Raw genomic sequence first — 21,999 nt, 5'->3', positions numbered from 1 at the left:
TTTCCCCTCACGTTTCCCACTCTTTTTTCCCCTCACATTTCCTGCCCTTTTCTCCCCTCACGAATCTCTTTTCTCCTCACATTTCTGTCTCTTTGCCCTCACCATTCATGCCCTTTTCTCCCTTCACATTTCCCTCTCTTTACCTCTCACATTTCTCTCACTTTTCCCTCATATCTCCCTTCACATTTCCCTCCCTTCTCCCCTCACATTTTTTTCCTCCCCTCATGATTCCTGCCCTTTTCTCCCCTCACGATTCTCGCCCTTTTTCCTCTCACATTTGTTTCTCTTCTCCCCTCACGTTTACCTCTCTTTTCCCTTCACATTTCTCTCTTTTCCCCTCACATTTCACCCCCCTTTTCCCCCTCACATTTCCCTCCCTTTTCCCCTCACCTCTCTTTTCTCCCCTCACATTTCTCTCTCTTCCCCTCACATTTCTCTCTTTTCCCCTCACGTTTCCCACCCTTTTCTCCCCTCACATTTCCCTCCCTTTTCCCCTCACGATTTCTGCCCTTTTCCCCCTTACATTTCTCCCTTGTCCCCTCACGTTTCCCGCCCTTTTCTCCCCTCACATTTCCCGCCCTTTTCTCCCCTCACGTTTCCAGCCCTTTTCTCCCCTCACGTTTCTCTCTCTTCTCCCCTCCGTTCTCTCTTTTCCCTTCACACTTCTCTCTCTTTTCCCTTCACACTTCTCTCTCTTTTCCCTTCACATTTCCTCGCCTTTTCTCCCCTGACATTTTCCTCTCTTCTCCCCTCAGGTTCTCCACCCATTTTCCCCTCACGATTCCCGCCCTTTTCTCTCCTCACATTTCCCTCTGTTCCTCTCACATTTCCTTCTTTTCTCCTCACCTTCCGCACCCATTTTCCCCTCAAGTCTCCGGAGCTGCAGCAGTAACAGCTTTATTGAGGTCAGTGTCGGGATAGGATAATTGGGGGGCAATTGAGGGGGGCAGTTATGGGGCAATTACAGGGCAGTTCTGGGGCAATTGCAGGCGCTATGGGGCTGTAACAGAGCTGTTCCAGGGCACTTATTGGGCAGTGCCAGGACACTTGTGGGTCAGAAATGGACATAGGACAGGACCACATCGCCCTTGATCTCCAGCACGTCCACATGGGGCCCGACTGGCACCCGGTGGTGGAAATCAAACAGCGGCTGCCCATTGGCGAACGCCTTGAAGCGATCGTTCATACAGCGGATCGAAAGCTGGAGGGGAATAACAGGGCACAAAGAGGGGGCTGTCACCTCAGAGGCCCCAAAATCATCCCAGGGACACCCCAGAGTTACCCCAGAGACCTCAAAAATCACCTCGGAGACTCCCAAAGTCACCCCATGGACCCCCAAAGTGCCCCAGAGACCCTCAAAGTCACCCCAAATCCCACCCTGTGCCCCCTCCCCAGGACCTCAAACCCCCTCTGAGGACCCCAGATCCCATGCTGCTCTCCTCCCTATGACCCCAAACCCCTCTGAGGGCCCCAAATCCCCCCTTGCTCCCATCCCCATGACCCCAAACACCCTCCAAGCCCCTCTGAGGACCCCAAACCCCACCCAAACCCCCTCTAAGGACCCCAAATCCCCTCCAAACCCCTCTGTGCACCCCAAATCCCACCCAAACCCACTCCAAAACCCATCTGAAGACCCCAAACCCCCTCTCAGGACCCCAAATCCCACCCAAACCCACTCTGAGGACCACAAAACTCCCCCAAACCCCCTCCAAACCCCTCTGAGCACCCCAAACCCCGTCAGAACCCCAGACCCCCCTCTCACATTGAAGAAGTGTTCGCGCAGGAAGGGGCTGTTGCAGAACAGGTCCCTCTCCTCGCGGCCCCACGAGTCGCCCCGGAAGGAATTCCGCACCACGGCGTTGCCCTCTTCCATCCTGGGGTTCACGTGCAGCACGATGTCCCCAGTAGGGCCCACACGCAGGTTGATCTCGAACCTGGGGGGTTTGGGAGCGTTTTGGGGGATTTGGGGGTGATTTGGAGGGTTTGGGGGCGATTTTAGGGGGTTTTGGGGGGTTTGGAGGGGATTTGGGGTGTTTGGAGGGGTTCAGGTGCAGCACCGCGGCCCCACCCCGGGCCACCCGAAGGTTGATGTGGAACCTGGGGGGTTCAGGGAGGATTTTGGGGGAGTTTGGGAGTGATTTTGGGGGTGTTTGGGGGCGATTTTGAAGGGATTTGGGGGTGTTTGGGGGCGTTTCAGGGTAATTTTGGGGGTCCTGGGGTGGTACCAGGGGGAGTTTGAGGAGGATTTGGGGGGCATTTTGGAGGGTTTGGGGGGGATTTGGGGCATTTTCAGGGGATTTTGGGGGACATTTGGGGATCCTGGGGTGGTGAGGGGGTGTTTGGGGAGATTTTGGGGTGTTTGGGGGGGATTTAGGAGGTCCTGGGGTTGTGACAGGGGGGTTAGGGGGGAATTTGGGTTGTTTGGGGGGGATTTCAGGGATTTGGGGGTCCTGAGGTGTTGACGGAGGATTTGGGGTGGGGGCAAGTCAAAGACGGGGTCTTGTAGAAGATTTTGGGGTGCTGGGGTGGATTTTGGGAGGTTTTGGGATCCTGGGAGAAGTCTGGGGGACACAGACGGCTGTGGGGGGCTCAGGGGGATTTTGGGGAGGGGTCTCTGGGAGTCCCCAGTACCTGTTGGCGTCGTGGGGGACGAAGCCCTTGATGATGATGGTTTTTTTGGGGATCAGCCCCCCTGGGATGGTGCCAATGAAGGGGACGGGCTGGGGGGGCACAAATGGGGGGCTCAGAGTGGGGTGAGACCCCCCGGGAGCCCCCAAATCACAACAGATCCCCCAGAACCCAAATCCCACCCTCAGGGACCCCCAAATCCCCCAGACCCCCTCAAACCCCACCCCAAAACCTTCTGGGACCCCCAAATCCCACCTTGAGTCACCTCAAACCCCCCCGGGACCCCCAAATCCTCCCTTAAGTCTCCCCAAATCCCCCCTTAAACCACCCCAAAACCCCCTGGGACCCCCAAATCCCCTCTTAAACCACCCGACCCCCCCCCCCTTAAGTCACCCCAAAACCCCCAAATCCCTCTTTGAGTCACCCCAAACCCCCAAATCTCCCCCAAATCACCCCAAAACCCCCCAGGACCCCCAAATCCCCCCCAAACTCACCGGGTAGACAATGGGGGGCTGCGCCATCACCTGTGGGGGACAATTGGGGGTCAATGGGGGGGGGGGGGTCGCACCTGGAGGACCCCCCTGATGGGTGAGGGGGGAATTTTGGGGTTCTGGAGAATTTTGGGGGGACCCCTCCCCACTTACCAGCAGGTCAGAGTTGGGGCTGCTGGTGTTGACCTGGGGGGGAAACAGAGGTCAGGGGACCCCCAAAATCCATCTGGGGACCCCCAAAATTCACCTGGGAAACTTCCAATTCACCTGGGGACCCCCAGAATTTGCCTGGGAAACTCAAAATCCACCTGGGGATCCCCAAAATCCATCTGGGGACCCCCAAACCCACCTGGGGATCCCCCAAAAAATCATTTGGGGACCCCCCAGACTCACCTGGCCGCCCTGGGGAGACGTGCCCTGCAAGGGAAGAGGGGTGTCAGACAGGTTTTGGGGTGCAGGGCTGGGGTTTGGGGTTTAGGGGTGGAATTTTGGGGTCGGGGTTGTTTTAGGGTCCCAGGGGCATTTTTGGGGTGCAGATTTTGGGGTTCAGGGCGTTTTTGGGGTCTCACCCCTCCGCCCAGCACCGAGGCCGAGAGCAGCTCCAGGTGTGTTTTGGGGCCATTTTTTGGGGTCCAGGGGTCGTTTTTGGGGCCGTTTTTTGGGTCCTGTGTTGGTTTTGGGGTCAGGGTCAGTTTTGGGGTTCAGGGCTGATTTTTGGGGTGCCTTTTTTGGGGTTCAGGTCTCACCACTCCACCCAGCACCGAGGCCGAGTGCAGCTCCAGGTAAGGGGGGGTTCCAGGTATGTTTTGGGGCTGTTTTTTGGCATCCAGGGGCCGTTTGTGGGGCTGGTTTTAGGTCCAGGGTTATTTTTAGGGTGCAGAGCTGATTTTTGGGGTGCAGATTTTGGGGTTCAGGGAGTTTTTGGGGTCTCACCCCTCCGCCCAGCACCAAGGCCGAGTGCAGCTCCAGGTGTGTTTTGGGGGCGGTTTTGGGGACACAGGGGCGGTTTTAGGGACACAGGGGTGGTTTTAAGGGCTGATTTTGGGGTCCAGGATTGTTTTTGGGGTGCAGATTTTGGGGTTCAGGATATTTTTGGGGTTCAGGTCTCACCACTCCGCCCATCACCGAGACCGAGAGCAGCTCCAGGTCCCCGGCCACGTTCAGAGCCTTCACATTCTCCAGGGGCATCCGGTGAGGGAACTCCTGGTAGAAGGTTCCGTTCACCTGGATCTGGGGAAAAAAGGGAGAAAAACGGGGATCAGGGACCCCAAAATACACCTGGGACACCCCAAAATACACCTGGGATACCCCAAATACACCTGGGATACCCCAAATACACCCCCAGGAATTCCAAAATACCCACCCAGAAATCCCAAATACACCCGGGGCACCCCCAGATCGCCCCTTGGGCACCCCAAATCCCCCCCTAAGGACCCCAAATCTCCCTCCAATGACCCCAAATCCCCTCCTGAGGTCATCAGACCCCCCCTAGGACACCCCAAATCCCCCCAGGGACCCCCCAGACTCCCCCTAGGACACCCCAGATCCCTTCCTAAGGATCCTAAGCAACCTCAAATCCCCCCAGGGACCCCCCAAATCCCCTCCTAAGGACCCCAAACCCCTACAAAATCCCCCAAATCCCCTCCTAAGGACCCCAGACTCCCCCAAGGACCCTCCAAATCCCCTCTTAAGGATCCTAAATCCCCCCCAAGGACCCCCAAATCCCCCCGAGATCTCCCCCCAAATCCCCCCCTAAAGGCCCCAACCCCCCCCTAAGGACCCCAGGGACCCCTCCCCATACCTGGTAGCCCTCAGGGGTGACACTGATGACATCTCGAAGGGTCCCCCATGCCCCAATTCCCCCCCCCGTGACCCCAGATTTCCCCAGGGACCCCCCAAATCCCCTCCTAAGGATCCTAAATCGCCCCAGGACCCCTCCCCATACCCGGTAGCCCTCGGGGGTGACACTGATGACCATCTCGAAGGGTCCCCAAACCCCAAATCTCCCCTAAGGACCCCAAAACCCTCCCTTGGACCCCCCAAATCCCCTCCTAAGGAACTCCTAAATCCCCCCCAAGGACCCCCCAAATCCCCCCGGGACCCCTCCCCATACCCGGTAGCCCTCGGGGGTGGCACTGATGACCATCTCAAAGGGTCCCCCCATCCCTTTAAGGACCCCAAACCCCTCCAGATCTCCCCCTGATGGCCCCAAATCCCCCCCTAAGGACCCCAAATCCTCCCCCAAGGACCCCCAAGCCCCCTCCCCATACCCGGTAGCCCTCGGTGGTGACACTGATGATCATCTCGAAGGCTCTGCCCCGGTGCAGGGGGGGCAGGTCCCGACTCAGCTCCTCCTCCCATCTCCCCCCGCGGCGGCTGTTGAACACCGAGACCCCAGCCCCAAATTGGGGATTGACGTGCAGGGCGATGTCCGCCTCCTCCAGGCTGCTCATGGCCAGGTTAACGTGGAACCTGGGGACAGGAGGGGCACCTGTGTGTCACCTGTGTCACCTCAGTGTCACCTGGGGTCACACAGTGTTACCCAATGTACCCCCGAGACCCCAGCCCCAAATCGGGCATTGATGTTCTGCGTCTTCGTGGGGACCCGTGGCCAGGTTAACGCGGAACCTGGGGACAGGAACGTCACCTGTGTGTCACCTGTGTGTCACCTGAGTGTCACCTGTGTGTCACCTGTGTCACCCCAACCAGGTAAGCCTGAACCTGAGGACAGCCAGGTCTCCTGTGTCACCCCAGTGTCACCTGTGTGTCACCTGTGTCACCTGGGGTCACACAGGGTCACCTCAGTGTCACCTGTGTCCCCCTGGGACCCCCACCACAGCCAGGTAAGCCTGAACCTGAGGACAGGAATGTCACCTGTGTCACCCCAGTGTCACCCCATTGTCATCCAGTGTCACCCAATGTCACCCAGTACCCTCCAGTCCCTCCCAGTCCATCCCAGTATCCCCAATTCCCTCCCAGTCCCTCCCAGTGTCCTCCCAGTTTATCCCAGTCCCTCCCAAATGTCCCCAAATCCCATCCCAGTGCCGTGCCAGTCCCTCCCAGTCTATCCCAGTTTATCCCAGTTTCCCCCAATCCCCTCCCAGTCCCTCCCAGTCCCTCCCAGTGCCCCAATTCCCCCCAAATCCCCCCCAAAATGTCCCAAATCCCCTCCCAGTCCCTCCCAATCCCCTCCCAATCCCCTCTCAGTCGCTCCCAGTGCCCCCCAATCCCATCCCAGTCCCTCCCAGTCCCTCAAATTCCCCCTTAAATGTCCCCAAATCCCCTCCCAATCTCCCCAAATCCCCTCTCAGTCCCTCCCAATCCCCTCCCAGTCCCTCCCAATCCCCTCCCAGTCCCTCCCAGTCCATCCCAGTCCCCTCCCAGTCCCTCCCAATCCACTCCCAGTTGCTCCCAATCCCCTCCCAGTCCCTCCCAGTCCCTCCCAGTTTATCCCAGTCCCCCCGGCATTACCGCTCCGCCTGCACTTTCACCACGCCCTGCACGCTCACGGCCATGCCCGACCTGAGCCCCCCGGGCAGCGCGGCCGAGTAGGGCAGGGCCTGGGGGGCACAGAAACGGGGGGTCAGGGGGGCCCGATGGGGACAGGGACCCCCCGAAATGGGGACAGGGACCCCCCACAATGGGGACAGGGACCCCAAAATGGTGACAGGGACCCCAAAATGGCACCGGGGACCCCGAATGGTGACAGGGACCCCCCAAAACACCCTCCTTCGGTTTTGGGGTCAGGGGGACCCCAAATGGCATCAGGGACCCCAAAATGTCCCCAAAATGATGACAGGGACCCCCCCAAATGTCTCTGGGAGGGTGACAGGGACCCCAAAATCTCCCCTCGCCTCAATTATTGGGGTGTCAAGGTCCCCAAATGTACCCACCAGGGTGACAGAGTCCCCAGATTGTCCCTCCCAAGGACCCCAAATATCCCATAGACCCCCCCCAAACCCCCTCCCCATTTTTGGGGTGCCCATAGCCCCATTTTTGGGGTGACAGGGATGCCCGAAATGTCCCCTCCAGGGTGACACGGACCCCAAAATGGTAACAGGGACCCCAAATGTACCCACCAGGGTGACAGGGTCCCCAGATTGTCCCTCCCAAGGATCCCAAATATCCCACAGACCCCCCCCAGCCCCATTTTTGGGGCACCCCCTCCCCAATTTTTGGGGTGACAGGGACCCCAAAATGTCACTGGGATGGTGACAGGGACCCCAAACGTCCCCTCACCACAATTTTTGGGGTGTCAATGTCCCCAAATTGTCCCTCCCAAGGACCCCTCAATGTCCCACGGACCCCCCCCAGCCCCATTTCGGGGCGCCCCCTCCCCAGTTTTCGGGGTACCCACCGGGTTGAAGTAGGCCTGGTGACCGGGTGGGGACACGAACGCCATGGTGGCAGCGAGGTGACAGCGAGGTGACAACGGTGACAAAAGTGTTGCCTTCTGATATAAGGCAAGGCGACCCACGCTCCAGGGTCGCTCGGGCCAAGGAGCACACAAACACCAAAGTGCTGGACGGTCCAAAGGCGTTTATGAACTCTTCTCGTGGGGTTTTATAGTCTAAGGGGTCTCCACGTCACAGGGGTATCTGCCTCTACTATCTATGGTTAGTAAGGAGTGGAAAGTTACCAGGGCTGCAATGGGAAGTTACTGCTGCTAGGGGGGTTACATTGCCCCTGGGGTGGTTTCTTATCTAAGGGGAACGGGGGTGCTGCCTTTCCGTCACATCGCGTAATCTTCCGACCGCCCGTCCCGATCTGCCGCATCTGCCCCCACCTTTCTCGCAGATGGATGAGGTGGTCATATGTGGGATCTCAGCACCTCAGGATGGGTGGTCTCAGGATCTCAGCACCCACCCTTGGGGGGCTCGGGAGTCCTGGAATGTTGCCAGAAGTGTCTGGTGGCAGGATTTTGATCCGACACAGGAGATGACACCTGTATGAGGACTGGGAGGAATTCACTGGGTGAATGGTGAAGGGATAAGTTAGTTAAATTTTAAAACACAGGGTTTAGGATTTTGGTACAGGGGGGTCTAAAGAAGTAAGATGGAGGAATTGGGGCGTGTCCTGTCCTTCTTCTTCTTCTTCTTGGCCTCCATCTTCTGTGGTGGTGGTGGCACTTTGGGATTGGTTATTACTAAAAGTGCACCGGTTAATAAGAGTAGAAAGTATTGGAGAAAAATGATAAATATTGTACACGTAACTTCGGGTATAAAGATAAGTGACCGCCCGGGGGCTTCGGCAGTGTGCCCATGGCTGACTTGCTGTGCAGACCTCTGTCGGGCTGAAAGAAAATCTTTTAGATAAACAATTAATAAACACCAAGACCGAGACAAGATCAGAAGTCTCTCCTCGTCCTTTGAAGCGTCGGCTCTTCAAGGCCATCCCTGGGCCTTTCCAGGCCACCTAAACAGCAGCACAGAAAACCTTACATGGATCTGGTGCTACAGCACGGCCCATCTTCAGGTGCCAAACTACTCTGAGGGACATCTGGGTTACCCTGAACCTTCTGCCCATCAGCAGGTGTGTTTGCTGATAGCTGTTTAGTGGGCAAGGAGATATTTGTGTCCCAACTAGGAGGAGGTAAAGAGGGGGAGAAGAGCCTGAGTGGATGTTAAGCGGAGCTGGAGAAGGGGTGGAGAATGCAGCAGGTGGAGCAGGCGCTCGTGGTGGTGCAGAAGGAGCTGGAGGAGCTGAGGGTGGTGGGGAAGTGGTTACTGGAGGAGATACGGGGTTTATCACAGGGGAAGATGAAGAGGTGGAAGGAGGAGTTTGAGCAGGTGGCAATGAGATGGCAGCCGGGGGAGGAACCGGACCTGCCATTTGAGGTGCTTGAAGAAGAGGATTATAAAGTGGAGGGGCAGAAGGAGGCAAATAATCCAGGGGGTCCCATCTTTTACTAGTCCTATCATCCCCTCCTTCATTCCCCTCTTTCCTCCTCTGTACCTCACAAATTCGCACCCCTTCATCCCCAACAGAGCTCTTTACCCAGCAAGATACATACAGTGATTGCTCAGGATCAGTATCGCCTCGAGCTGTCAGATAATTATTTAATTGTTTGCTTATCTTTTGTCTCACACCAAGGCTATCTTCCTTGCACCTCTAATTCCGGCCACACTTCCATACAATAATGGATCATTTTCACTTTATCTAATCCCTCCGTGGCCTCTATAGAATCTCATTTTACTAACAGTTCTCCTAAGGGACTATTGGGATGTATATACCTCATTTTCACTTTATCTAATCCCTCCGTGGCCTCCATAGAATCCCATTTTACTAACAGCTCTCCCAAGGGACTGTTGGGATGTATATACCTCATTTTCACTTTATCTAATCCCTCCATGGCCTCTATAGAATCTCATTTCACTAACAGTCCTCCTAAGGGACTATTGGGATGTATATACCTCATTTTCACTTTATCTAATCCCTCCGTGGCCTCTATAGAATCTCCCAGACCCACCTAGAACGGGCCAACATCCTGTTCATAGGCTGGCAACAAATGCTGTGAATTCAACCAGGGAACACTGCCAGTCACAAGATTTCCTAAACTTGCCTGGCAAAAACTTACTCAGGTTTACCAAACCCCTTTCCCTTGTTGAACTACATCCTTACACCTCATTTCAGTGCCCATGTATATGACTGTAAGGTTTTCTGTGCTGCTGTTTAGGTGGCCTGGAAAGGCCCAGGGATGGCCTTGAAGAGCCAACGCTTCAAAGGACGAGGAGAGACTTCTGATCTTGTCTCGGTCTTGGTGTTTATTAATTGTTTATCTAAAAGATTTTCTTTCAGCCCGACAGAGGTCTGCACAGCAAGTCAGCCATGGGCACACTGCGAGCCCCCAGGGCGGTCACTTATCTTTATACCCGAAGTTACGTGTACAATATTTATCATTTCTCCCCAATACCTTCTACCCTTATTAACCGGTGCACTTTTAGTAATGACCAATCCCAAAGTGCCACCACCACCACAGAAGATGGAGGCCAAGAAGAAGAAGAAGAAGGACAGGACACGCCCCAATTCCTCCATCTTACTTCTTTAGACCCCCCTGTACCAAAATCCTAAACCCTGTGTTTTACACTTTAACTAACTTATCCCTTCACCGTTCACCCAGTGAATTCCTCCCAGTCCTCACACAGGTCTCATCTCCTGTGTCGGATCAAAGTGCAGCCACCAGACACTTCTGGCAACATTCCAGGATTCCCGAGCCCCCCAAGGGTGGTCTCGGCCTCTCTGCACCTCCATCCTGAGGTGCTGAGATCCCACAGATCCAAGAGCTCCAAGGCAGAGAGACTCTTTCCCCTCAGAGAGGTTCCTATGGGAGGAATAGCAGGAGGTGTTGGCTTTGTGGATGCTCCCCTGACTGCTCCTGAGGTGAGAGGGTTCAAGAAAAAGTTGGGGATTTGGTTGAGGACCCAGTGGGCATAGCCAACCAAGCGCATCAATTTCTAGGTTGAAATATCTACACTTGGGGGGAGATGAATTCCACCCTGAGTATATTATTTTCCCCAGAAGAGGTCCAGATGATTAGGGCGGCTGGCATAAGAATTTGGGAGAAAGATAGCAGTCCAGGACCCCAGGTGCCATCAAGTGAACATAAATTGCCGCTGTGAAAGTAAGAAACAGAAGCAAGAGACAAAGATAGATAAGATCTTGAAAAATAGAACAGAAAACCAGTGAATTAAATACACAGAAAAATAGGAGAATAAAAATACTTTGAGAGTTAAGTTAGCTGAGAAATACAACTCCTTGCAAAATACAGAGTATGCAGAAGTTGATGAGAGAAACATGCAAGCTATAGAAAAAGAGAAGTTAACCAATAACATTAACCAGAGAAACTGAGTTTTGATAAAATCATAACATTGCAGACCATTAATGCCTGTGTTTGAAAGCCCGTTTCAGGCACTCTTCATTACTAATTCGACGGTGCAGACCAAAGGAAAAAGGTTGGACTCACATCACTCTCACCCCCTGGCATTAGACCAAGATTTAACATCAGTTTTTTTCCCTCTGGCATTGGACCGGACTGCACCCCATTCTCCCTCTGGCATTGGGCCAGAGTCCCAGTTTTTCCCTCTGGCATTGGGCCAGAGTCCACACCACTCCCACCTCCGGGCACCGGATAAAGGTTCATCCACATCACAAGTAAAGTTGACTCTCAGAAGGAAGAGTCAAAAAGACTGAACTGCATGGAAAAAATTGGTATCAGAGTTCTAACATTGCTTAAAGTGTTTCAAGACTGTTCTGTGTAAACTATGTTAAGTAAAAAGTTTAAGACTGTAAATAAGTAATTCTGGTTTAAGTTCCCCCAATTTAATTCTAAAGGCTCCAGGTTAATCCTCTACAGGACACTCCCCTGGGAGGGGAAACCAAAATTGGCAGGGAACAGACCAAGAGAGGTTTAACCAGAGAAACGGGTAGAAGGGACTCTGAAGAGCTTGGAAGCTTTTCCTCAGTAAAATTCCCCAAGAGGCACGGCCGGGTGGGCAGGCTGTGCAGGATGACCCACACTGGGCTCTTGGGAAGGGTGGTACTGATGGCTCTGATGGCTGGTGGTGCTCAGGGGAGCCCAGCTGAGCCGTGCAATGAATGCTACCAACCCCTCTGTGAGGAGGAAGAAGTGAGCTCCTTGTCCAGAGTCCACATCAGTTCTAACCCTGATCGTGTTAACCTCTCCCAATTGGTCCTTTATCAGAAAAATAAGAGAGTGTATTGGATAGCACACAACACTGCCACTTTTAGGCAGCCACTCCTAGGAGAGTGCCCTATAGGGGAAGCCTGGTTGTGCTTCGAATGTGATGCTGCTGAAACAAGCTCAGCAGATCTAGTGAAAAGCAAAGAAATGGTGAAAATGGTAAGAAAAATTGTTTGTAGCAAGTATTTATATGAGTGTACTGGAAAAGAGATAAACCCCTTTTGGAACACATTTCAGGGGAGCCCTAAACCCCTAGGTTTGATCTCTGATACCACAACACACACCAAACTGTCAGGAGACTGGTCTGGCAGCTGCACCGCTACAGTGATAAAACCAATTTTCTTATTACCCAAAGAAACTGGATCAAGTTTGGGAGTTCCGATATATAATGATTTGAGAGAAATTAAACAAAACAGGCAAAGTGAAATAGAAATAGAGAAAATCCAAAATTGTAAAAGCCAAGTTCGGATCTCAATATCTATGTTAAACAAAGTCATCCAGCTCCAGGCAGTATTAAAAATAAAGAATTCAATTATTAGGAACATTTCAAACGAAATAAAAAGATTAGCATGTGTAAATAATGAAGAACAAACTCCTACACTTGATCCCAGTGGGTGGGAGAACCTGGAGATTTTCAAAAAGGATGTATGGGAAACGGTAGTTTTTCTCACTGTGTGTGTACTTAGAAGATTGCTCTTTTTATTATGCTTATTTATCTGTTTTAGTAGAATAGTACTTGCCGTGCAGACCAACCTGAAGAAACCAAGGAAAGTAACAAGGTTAAGTAACCATGATTACCAAAGTGCACAAGAAATTTATAGTGGATTCAAAACAAAAAAAAAATTGTGAGTTGATGCGAGCTTAAAATTTAAGCTCGATCAAAGTAAAAGAGGGGGGACTGTTATGAACAAAAATTCGGTTAATATTTTTTTTTTGTGAGAAAAAGTTACAAAGAGGCAGCCAGATCGCTGGCCCTGCCCAAGTTCTGCGTGTTTCGTTATTGTAATCACGGGTCGTTGTGGCTAATTGCTCCTCTTGTATCAGCAGAGCCTTGCCCGAGGCTAAGTTCTACCTTTCTCAGAGTAGTGAAGACACCTGAGAAGGTCGGGGGGGTTATGCAAAGTGACTCCAAGACCAGAATGCTGTGTGGGCCCCCTGCCCCTTGTGGACAGAGCTGTACATGTCCTCCTCCTCTGAGTCGCCCTGAGAAACGACGGACACTGCCGACCCGTGGAGCCGCCCAATCCTGAGCTGATCGCTTTTAGTGGAGGCATTAAAAAGGAGAAGAAGTCTGCTGGCCCTGTTTATTTCACCTTTTCCCCTCACATTTCCCACTTACCCCCTCACAATGCCCCCCCTTTTCTCCCCTCACGTTTCCCCCTTTTTCCCTTCACAATTCCTGCCGTTTTCTCCTCACAATTCTCTCTTTTCTCCCCTCACATTTCCTGCCCTTTTCCCCTGTCATGATTCCTACTGTTTTTCCCCTCGCATTTCCCTCTGCTTTTTCCCTTACATTTCCCTCTTTGTTCCCCTCACATTTCTCTCTCTTTCCCCCTCACATTTCCCTCTCTTTTCACCTCACATTTTCCCGCCCTTTTCCCCCTCACGATTCCTGACCTTTCCCCCTCACATTTACTTCTCTTTTCCCCTCACGTTTCTCTCCCTTTTCCCTCACAGTTCTCTCCCTTTTCCCCTCATGTTTCCCTCCCTTCTCCCCTCACATTTTCCCTCTCATTTCCACTCACATTTCTCTCTTTCCCCCTCACAATTCCCTCCCTTTTCCCCTCGCATTTCTCTCTCTTCTTCCTCTCACGTTTTCCCGCTCTTTTCTCCCCCTCACGTTTTCCCGCCCTTTTCTCCCCTCACGCTTCCCTCTCTTTTCCTATGGGGCAGCCCAGACTGGGTGAACTGGTGTTAGCTGGTCTGTACTGGGTTAACTGGTCTGTACTGGGTGAACTGGTCCGTACTGGGTGAACTGGTGTTAACTGGTCTGTACTGGGTGAACCGGTGTTAACTGGTCCGTACTGGTCTGTACTGGGTGAACCGGTGTTAACTGGTCTGTACTGGTGTTAACTGGTCTGTACTGGGTGCACTGGTGTTAACTGGTCTGTACTGGGTTAACTGGTCTGTACTGGTGTTAACTGGTCTGTACTGGGTGCACTGGTGTTAACTGGTCTGTACTGGGTTAACTGGTCTGTACTGGTGTTAACTGGTCTGTACTGGGTGCACTGGTGTTAACTGGTCTGTACTGGGTTAACTGGTCTGTACTGGTGTTAACTGGTCTGTACTGGGCTAACTGGTCTGTACTGGGAGCACTGGTCCCCTCCTCCCGCAGGGGTCACGGGGCCATCAAGAGGCTCCCACAGGAGCGTCCCAAGGCCGGAATGGCCGGACATGGATGAACACAGATGGACACCAGACATGGGAGAGGTGCTGGGGACATCATGGGGACACCCCTGGGGACATCATGGGGACACCCCTGGGGACATCATGGCTTTGGGGACATCATAGGGACACCACAGGGACATCCTGGGGACATAATGGATACGGGGATGTCCTTGGGTACATCCCTGGGGACACCATAGGGACACAATGAGGACATCATGGCTTTGGGGACATCATGGGGACATCACAGAGACAGCCCAGGGGACATCATAGGGACATCTTGGGGACATCACGGCTTTGGAGACGTCCTGGGGACACAATGGATATGGGGATGTACTTGGGGACACCACAGAGACAGCCCTGGGGACACCATAGGGATATCCTGGGGACATCACGGCTTTGGGGACATCCCTGGTGGACACCACAGGGACAGCCCTGGTGACACCAGAACTTTGGGGACATCACGGCCACCAGGGCCACTGCCATGACCGTGGCATTGTGACCCTGGGGACATCCCGGGCGGGCACTAGGACCCAGCGCGACCCCGTTACCATGACAACCCCAGCGCGGCACGGCCGCCATCTTAATTCCGGGCATGAGCTCCCAGCCAACCACTTCCGGCCTCTCAGCCAATCACAGCCTCCCGCCTTCCCCACGTGATTCCGGGTGCCGAAGGCGGAAGTGCCGCCGTTATGAACTCTACCGGAGTCCGGGACGCTTCCGCGGCCCCAGCATCATTGGCGACACCCCCGGGGACATTCTGGGGACACTCCGAGCAGTCACGAGCCCGCCGGAGCCCCGTTGCCATGGAAACAACCAGAACGCCGCGGCCGCCATCTTTTAACTCTTGGCACCGCCGCCATCTTAACTCCGGGCACAACTTCCGCCCTCTCCGCCAATCACAACCTCCCGTCTCCCCCACGTGACCCTCGGTACGGCCGAACCCGGAAGCGCCGCCGCCGCCATGGACCCCGCCGCTCCCCGTGAGTTCCGTGAGGGAAATTCGGGTTTTTAACCCCCTAAACCCGCTCAAATTCACTTTTCCCTTCTTTTTTAGCCCCAAAACGCCGCGGGCCCGCCCGCTTGGCCGATCCGCGGCCTCTGTTCGAGGATACGAGCGCTGCCGGGGCCTCGCCGGGCCGCGGGTTCGGGGCTCCGCCGCCGCCTTCGGCCTCGTCGGCCTCATCATCTTCATCATCCTCGGCCCCGTTCGGGCCGCCCGGGGCGTTCCTGGCCGAGCCCGTGAGCTCGCTGGCCGCGGCCTACGGGAGCAGCCTGGCCTCGCATGTGGAGGGGAACGTGAGTGAGGCGAATAACGGGAAATAACGGGGAAAAAAAACGGGGGAAAATTGGAAATAACGGGGAAAAAACCGGGGAGAAATGAGGGAAAACATGAGGGAAAAAACGGGGAACGAATCCCTCAAAATTTACTGGGAGCCCCAAAACTTCCATTGGGATACCCCAGATGCGCCCTGGGATGCCAAATAACGGGAAAAAAACTGGGAAAAAATTGGAAAAACTGGGGTGAAAATGGGGAAAAAATCAGAAAAAAATGGGGAAAAAATAGGGAAAAATCAGGAAAAATGGGGGGAAAACAGGGGAAATGATAAGAAGTGGGTTGAACTGGTTTGGACTGGTTTGAACCGGTCCGAACTGGGAATTCTGTGCCCAGCTGGGCCGCTGGGTGCCCGTGAGCCGCCTCAAGTATTACTTTGCCGTGGACACCGTGTACGTGGGCAGGAAACTGCGGCTGCTCGTCTTCCCCTTCGGCCACACGGTACTGGGACAAACTGGGACGGACTGGGACCGACTGGGAGGGGTTTGGGACAAACTGGGATGGACTGGGACAAACTGGGAGGGACTGGGAGGGGTTTGGGACAAACTGGGACGGGCTGGGACAAACTGGGACAGACTGGGACGGACTGGGAGGGGTTTGGGACAAACTGGGACAAACTGGGACAGACTGGGACGGACTGGGAGGGGTTTGGGGGCACTGGGACAAACTGGGAGGGATTGGGACGGACTGGGACAAACTGGGACAAACTGGGACGGACTGGGAGGGGTTTGGGGGCACTGGGAGGGACTGGGAGGGAATTTTGGATATCCTGGGATTTTTGGGGTTACTGGGGAGGGGTTTGGAGGAATTGGGAGAGACTGGGAGGGGATTTGGGGGCACCGGGAGGGACTGGGAAAAGGTTTTGATGAAATTTTGGGTTATTTTGGAGCGGTTTTGGGGTACCCAGGGTGGTTTTGGGGTGTTTGGGATGGGTTTGGGGGATTTTAGGTTGGTTTTGGGGTGTTTGGCTTGATTATGGGGGTATTTTTGCAGTATTTTGTGTGGTTTTGGGGGTATTTTGAGGTGGTTTTGGGATATTTGGGTTGGTGGTGGGGTATTTGGGACATTTTGGGGTGATTTTTGGGCTATTTGGGGTGGTTTTTGGGGTATTTGGGGTGATTTTGGGGTATTTGGGGTGATTTCGGGGTATTTGGGGTGATTTTTGGGCTATTTGGGGTGGTTTTTGGGGTATTTGGGGGTGATTTTTGGGGTGTTCTTGGGCTATTTGGGGTGTTTTTGGGGGTATTTGGGGTGATTTTGGGGTCTTTGGGGTGATTTTTGGGGTGTTTTTGGCTGTTTGGGGTCCGTGACCCCCCGGCCCCCCAGGACTGGCAGGTGCGGTACCAGCAGGACACCCCGGTCGCTCCTCGCTTCGATGTCAACGCCCCCGACCTCTACATCCCAGGTAGGGACCCCAAAACCCCCCTGGGGACCCCAAAATCCAGATCAGGGACCCCCAAAACCCCCTGGGACCCCCAAAAACCACCCCGGGACACCCCAAAGAACCCCCAAAATCCATTTCAGGACCCCCAAAAACCCCCAAAATCCAGATCAGGACCCCGCAAAACCCACAAAATCCAGCTTGGGACCCCCCAAAACCCCCCTGGGACCCCCAGAAACCACCCCGGGACCCCCCAAAGAACCCCAAAATCCAGCTCAGGACCCTCCAAAACCTCCCTGAGACCCCAAAATCCATCTTGGAACCACAAAAAACCCCCAAAATCCACCTCAGGACCCCCAAAATCCATATTGGGAACCCCCAAAACTCCCCTGGGAACCCCAAAATCCACTCTGGGACCCCAAAATCTGGGTCAGGGACCCCAGAACCCCCTTGGGAACCCTAAAATTCAGATCAGGGACCCACAAAACTCCCTTGGGAACCCCAAAATCCACTCTGGGAACCCCAAAATCCATCTCAGGACCCCCCAAAATCCATCTTGGAACCCCCAAAAAACCTCAAAATCCATCTCAGGACCTCCATAAACCACCCTGAGAACCCCAAAATTGGTCTTGGGACCCCAAAGCCCCCTGGGACCCCCAAAGTCGATCTCAGGACCCCCAGAATCCATCTTGGGACCCCCAAAATCCTCAGGACCCCCCAAAAAAACCCCAAAATTCTCAAAAATCCCCAAAAACGTGCTCAGAAATTCCTCCAATTCTCCCCAAAATCTCCTGAATTTTCCCCCAAACCCCTTGAAATCCCCAAAATTCCCAAAAATTCCAAAAAAATCCCCAAAATTCCCCAAAATTCCCAAATTTCTCCCTCCCAGCCATGGCCTTCCTCACCTACATCCTCCTCGCCGGCCTCGCTTTGGGCACCCAAAACAGGTACAAAAATCCCTTTGTTTCCCTAAAAAAACTCCTTTTTGTTCTTCAAAAATCCCATTTTATTTCCCCCCCAAAAATCCCATTTTTTCCCCAAAAAATCCCAGAAAGAATTTTTTAAAAGCCCCCAAAAAACCCCTCATAAACCCTCCAAATATCCCCAAAAAAACCAAACAAAAAACCCTAAAAAATTCCCCCAAAAAATCCCATTTTTTCTCCATTTTTCCACCATTTCTGCCCTAATTTTCTCCCAAATTTTCCCCAATTTTTACCAGATTTTTTTCTGGATTTTCCCCCAGGTTTTCCCCAGTTTTTTCTCAATATTTTTTTGGGTTAAATTTGCAGGTTTTCCCCGGCCAGCCTGGGGCTGGTGGCGAGCTCAGCGCTGGCCTGGCTGCTGCTGGAGGTGCTGAGCATCTGCTGAGCCAAACCAACCCCAAAAAACACCATAAACCCCCCAAAAAACCCCAAAAAACCCCCAATAAAACTCAAAAAAAATTCCCTCCAAAATTCCCCCAAAACCCCCCAAAAAAACCCCTAAAAAATCCCAAAAAATTCAATTTTTTCCCCATTTTTTGCCCGTTTTTCACCCGATTTTCACCCAGTTTTCACCGGATTTTCACCAAATTTTTTCCCAATTTTTTTTCCCAATATTTTTGTGGGGTTAAATTTTCAGATTTTCCCCGGACAGCCTGGGGCTGGTGGCGAGCTCAGCGCTGGCCTGGCTGCTGCTGGAGGTGCTGAGCGTCCTCCTGAGCCTTTACCTGGTCACCGTCAGCACCGACCTGACCCCCATCGACCTCCTGGCCTTTGCTGGCTACAAATACGTGGGGTGAGCCAAAATCCCAGAGTTTCACCCCAAAAATCCCCTAAAAATCCCAAAAAACCCCATTGGATTCCCTCAAAATTGCCAAGAATTCCACCAAAATCGCCACGAATTGCCCCAAAATCCCACTGGAAACGCCCCAATTCCCCCTCAAATCTGCTCCCAATCCCCTAAAATTCAAAATAATCCCCAAAATTCCCCCAAATCCCCCAAATTTGGCATTTTTACCCCAAAAAATGCCTTGAAATGCCCCCAAATCGCCACAAATTGCCCCAAAATCGCAACAAATTCCCTCAAAATCCTGCTCAAAACACCCCAAAAATTCCACAAAGTCCCCAGAATTTGGGGTTTTTACTCTGATTTTTTGGGTTAAAGCCCCCAATTTTGGGTTAAAATCCCCCAATTTTGGGTTAAAATCCCCCAATTTGGGGTTAAAATCCCCAATTTTAGGTTAATATCCCAAATTTTGGCTTGAAATCCTTCAATTTTGGGTTTAAATCCCCCAATTTTGGAGTTTAAATCCCCCAGTTTTGGGTTTAAATCCCCAATTTTTGGTTCAAATCTCCCAATTTCACTTAAAATCCCAAATTTTGAGTTTAAATCCTCCGATTTTGGGGTTAAAATCCTCCAATTTTGGGTTCAAATCCCCCCGTTTTGAGTTAAAATCCCAAATTTTGCGTTCAAACCCCCCATTTTTGGGTTTCAGTTCCTGAATTTTGGGTCCAATTCCCCATTTTCGGGTTTCAATTCCTGAATTTTGGGTCCAATTCCCCATTTTTGGGTTTCAATTACTGAATTTTGGGTCCAATTCCCCGTTTTTGGGCTAAAATCCCAATTTTTTCCCTTTTCAGGATGATTGTGGGGCTGCTGGCCGGGCTGCTCCTGGGCAGGCTCGGTTACTACGCGGCCCTGAGCTGGTGCTGTTTGAGCATTTTCATTTTCATGGTGAGTTTGGGGGCAATTTTGGGGCTTTTTGGGCTTTTTTTTGGATTTTTGGGGGAATTTTGGGGCTTTTTGGGGTGGTTTTGGGGATTTGGGATCTGTAGGATTGGCAGAATTCTCAGGAATTTGCTCCAAATTTCCAAGAATTCACCAAAATTTCATTTTTTAAATGATGCTCAGGGAGGGTTTGTGCTTTATTCTGAGTTTTTGGAATTTTGGGGCCAATTTTAGCTCTTTTTAATGAGATTTTGGGGGGGAATTTTGGCCTTTTTTTGGCTTTTTTTTGTTCTAAATCCCAAATTTTCCCAAATTTCCCCCAGATCCGCACCCTGAGGCTGAAGCTGCTCTCAGATCCCTCCACCAGGGGGATTTTGGGGCTGATTTTGGCTCTTTTAAATCAGATTTTTTGGGGGGATTTTGATTTTTTTTTTCAGTTTTTTTGGTTCTAAACCCCAAATTTTCTGGATTTTCCCCCAGATCCGCACGCTGAGGCTGAAGCTGCTCTCAGATCCCTCCACCAAGGGGGTTTTGGGGCCCATTTTGGGTGTTTTAAATGCGATTTTAATGGGATTTTTTTTGAATTTTTGGGTTTTTTTCTGTCCTAACCCCCAGATTTTGTCGTTTCCCCCCAGATCCGCACGCTGAGGCTGAAGCTGCTGTCGGAGGCGGCGGCCGAGGGGGTTTTGGGGCCCATTTTGGGTGTTTTAGGGTGTTGTAAATGCGATTTTAATGGGATTTTTTTGTAAATTTTGATCTTTTTTTTCAGTTTTTTTGGTTCTAAACCCCAAATTTTCTGGATTTTCCCCCAGATCCGGACGCTGAGGCTGAAGCTGCTGTCGGAGGCGGCGGCCGAGGGGGTTTTGGTGCGCGGGGCCAAGAACCAGCTGCGCATGTACCTGACCATGGCCATCGCCGCCGCGCAGCCGCTCTTCATGTACTGGCTCACCTTCCACCTGCTCCGCTGAGCCCCAGAAACACCCAGAATCACCTGGAAAACCTCCTGGGATCGCCGGGAAAAAATCCTGGAACTGCCAGGGAAAATCCCGGAATTTCAGCCTTTCCCCCCCAAAAAAATCCCCGCGTTCTTCGGGTTTCAATAAATGGAATTTTGAAGGAGTTCTGGTGCCTTTGTGGTGATTTTTTGGGGGGATCTTGGGAGGAATTTGAGGCTTTATCCCAATTTTTGGAGGGTTTGGATATTTGGGAGAAAGCCTGGAATTCCAAAATCCTGAAAAAATCCTGGAATTCCAGAGTTTTCCCCAAAAATTCCCATTTTCACTCACTTCGATAAATGGAATTTTGAAGGAGTTTTGGTGCCTTTGTGTTGATTTTTTGGGGGTTTGTCCCAACTTTTGGAGGGTTTGGATATTTGGGAGATCCCCCTGAACATTCCAAGACCCAGAATTCCCACAAAAATCTTCTGGAATTGCCAGGGCAAATCCCGGAATTTCAGCCTTTCCCCCAGAAAAATCCCTGCGTTTTTCGGGTTTCAATAAATGGAATTTGAAGGAGTTTTGGTGCCTTTGTGTTGATTTTTTGGGGATTTATCCCAAATTTTGGGGGGCTTGGATTGTTGGATATCCCAGCATTCCCAGAATTCCTCAAATCTCATTTTTTCCTCTTTTTTCCCCATTCCCTCCCATTTTTTCCTCCATCTTTTCTTCGTTTCTCCTCAATTTTCCCCATTTTTTCCTCATTTTCCCTCAAGTTTTCCCAATTTCCCACCATTTTCCTCTCTTTTTCCCAATTTCCCCCATTTATTCCCAATTTTCTCCATTTTTTTCCTCCATTTCCCTCAAGTTTTCCTAATTTCCCCCATTTTCCCAATTTTCTCCATTTTTTCTTCATTTTTCCCTCAAGTTTTCCCACTTCCCCCCATTTTTCCTCTATTTTTTCCCAATTTCCCCATTTATTCCTCATTTTCCCACAATTTCCCCCATTTATTCCCAATTTCCCCCATTTTCCCCCCATTTTTCCTCAATTTTCCCCATTTCTCCTCTATTTTCCCTCAAGGTTTCCCAATTTCCCCCACTTTTCCTCTATTTTTCCTCATTTTTTCCTCCATTTCCCCCATTTATTCCAAAATCTCCCTCCACGTTTCCCCCATTTATTCCCAATTTATTCCCCATTTATTCCCCAATTTTCCATATTTATTCCCCATTTATTCCCAATTTTCCCCATTTTTCCCCATTTATTTCCATTTTTTCCCCAATTTTCCCCATTTATTCCCAATTTTTCCCCATTTTTCCCAATTTTCCCCATTTATTTCCATTTTTTCCCCCCATTTTCCCCCCATTTATTCCCAATTTTTCCCATTTATTCCCAACTTTTTCCCCATTTTTCCCCCAATTTTCCCCATTTTTCC

The 21,999-nt window shown here is 52.0% G+C and overlaps 2 protein-coding genes across 2 annotated transcripts; one reads left to right on the top strand and one right to left on the bottom strand.

Annotated features, from left to right (window-relative positions):
* Positions 1-891: 891 nt before the first annotated feature.
* Positions 892-15,015, bottom strand: LOC131570521 (galectin-4-like). Its single transcript, XM_058822887.1, has 11 exons — positions 14,909-15,015; positions 7,477-7,730; positions 6,591-6,679; positions 5,390-5,591; positions 4,230-4,349; positions 3,513-3,536; positions 3,273-3,305; positions 3,123-3,152; positions 2,632-2,720; positions 1,763-1,934; positions 892-1,201 (listed from the first exon to the last, which is right to left on the bottom strand). Exons 2-11 carry the CDS (start codon positions 7,519-7,521, stop codon positions 1,055-1,057), a joined length of 951 nt encoding a protein of 316 aa, XP_058678870.1. The 5' UTR covers positions 7,522-7,730; positions 14,909-15,015; the 3' UTR covers positions 892-1,054.
* Positions 15,016-15,151: 136 nt separating this feature from the next.
* On the top strand, positions 15,152-20,732 carry YIF1B (Yip1 interacting factor homolog B, membrane trafficking protein). The gene is made up of 8 exons (XM_058822865.1): positions 15,152-15,188; positions 15,263-15,504; positions 15,878-15,982; positions 16,868-16,946; positions 17,812-17,869; positions 18,543-18,698; positions 19,544-19,637; positions 20,444-20,732. The coding sequence occupies exons 1-8, from the start codon at positions 15,170-15,172 to the stop codon at positions 20,597-20,599; spliced, it is 909 nt and encodes a 302-aa protein (XP_058678848.1). The 5' UTR covers positions 15,152-15,169; the 3' UTR covers positions 20,600-20,732.
* Positions 20,733-21,999: the final 1,267 nt, after the last annotated feature.

Source organism: Ammospiza caudacuta, chromosome 35 (genome assembly GCF_027887145.1).
Source record: "Ammospiza caudacuta isolate bAmmCau1 chromosome 35, bAmmCau1.pri, whole genome shotgun sequence".
NCBI classification, from domain to species: Eukaryota; Metazoa; Chordata; class Aves; order Passeriformes; family Passerellidae; genus Ammospiza; species Ammospiza caudacuta.
This window is presented reverse-complemented; position numbering and strand designations above follow the sequence as displayed.

Coding starts and splice junctions, on each gene's coding strand:
- YIF1B (XM_058822865.1), top strand. Junction 15,983..16,867: donor TCTTCCCCTTCGGCCACACG/GTACTGGGACAA, acceptor CCGGCCCCCCAG/GACTGGCAGGTGCGGTACCA. Junction 16,947..17,811: donor CCCCGACCTCTACATCCCAG/GTAGGGACCCCA, acceptor TCTCCCTCCCAG/CCATGGCCTTCCTCACCTAC.
- LOC131570521 (XM_058822887.1), bottom strand. CDS start 7,521: ATGGCGTTCGTGTCCCCACCCGGTCACCAGGCCTACTTCAACCCG. Junction 6,680..7,476: donor ACCAGGCCTACTTCAACCCG/GTGGGTACCCCG, acceptor TGTGCCCCCCAG/GCCCTGCCCTACTCGGCCGC. Junction 5,592..6,590: donor GTGAAAGTGCAGGCGGAGCG/GTAATGCCGGGG, acceptor TCCTGTCCCCAG/GTTCCACGTTAACCTGGCCA.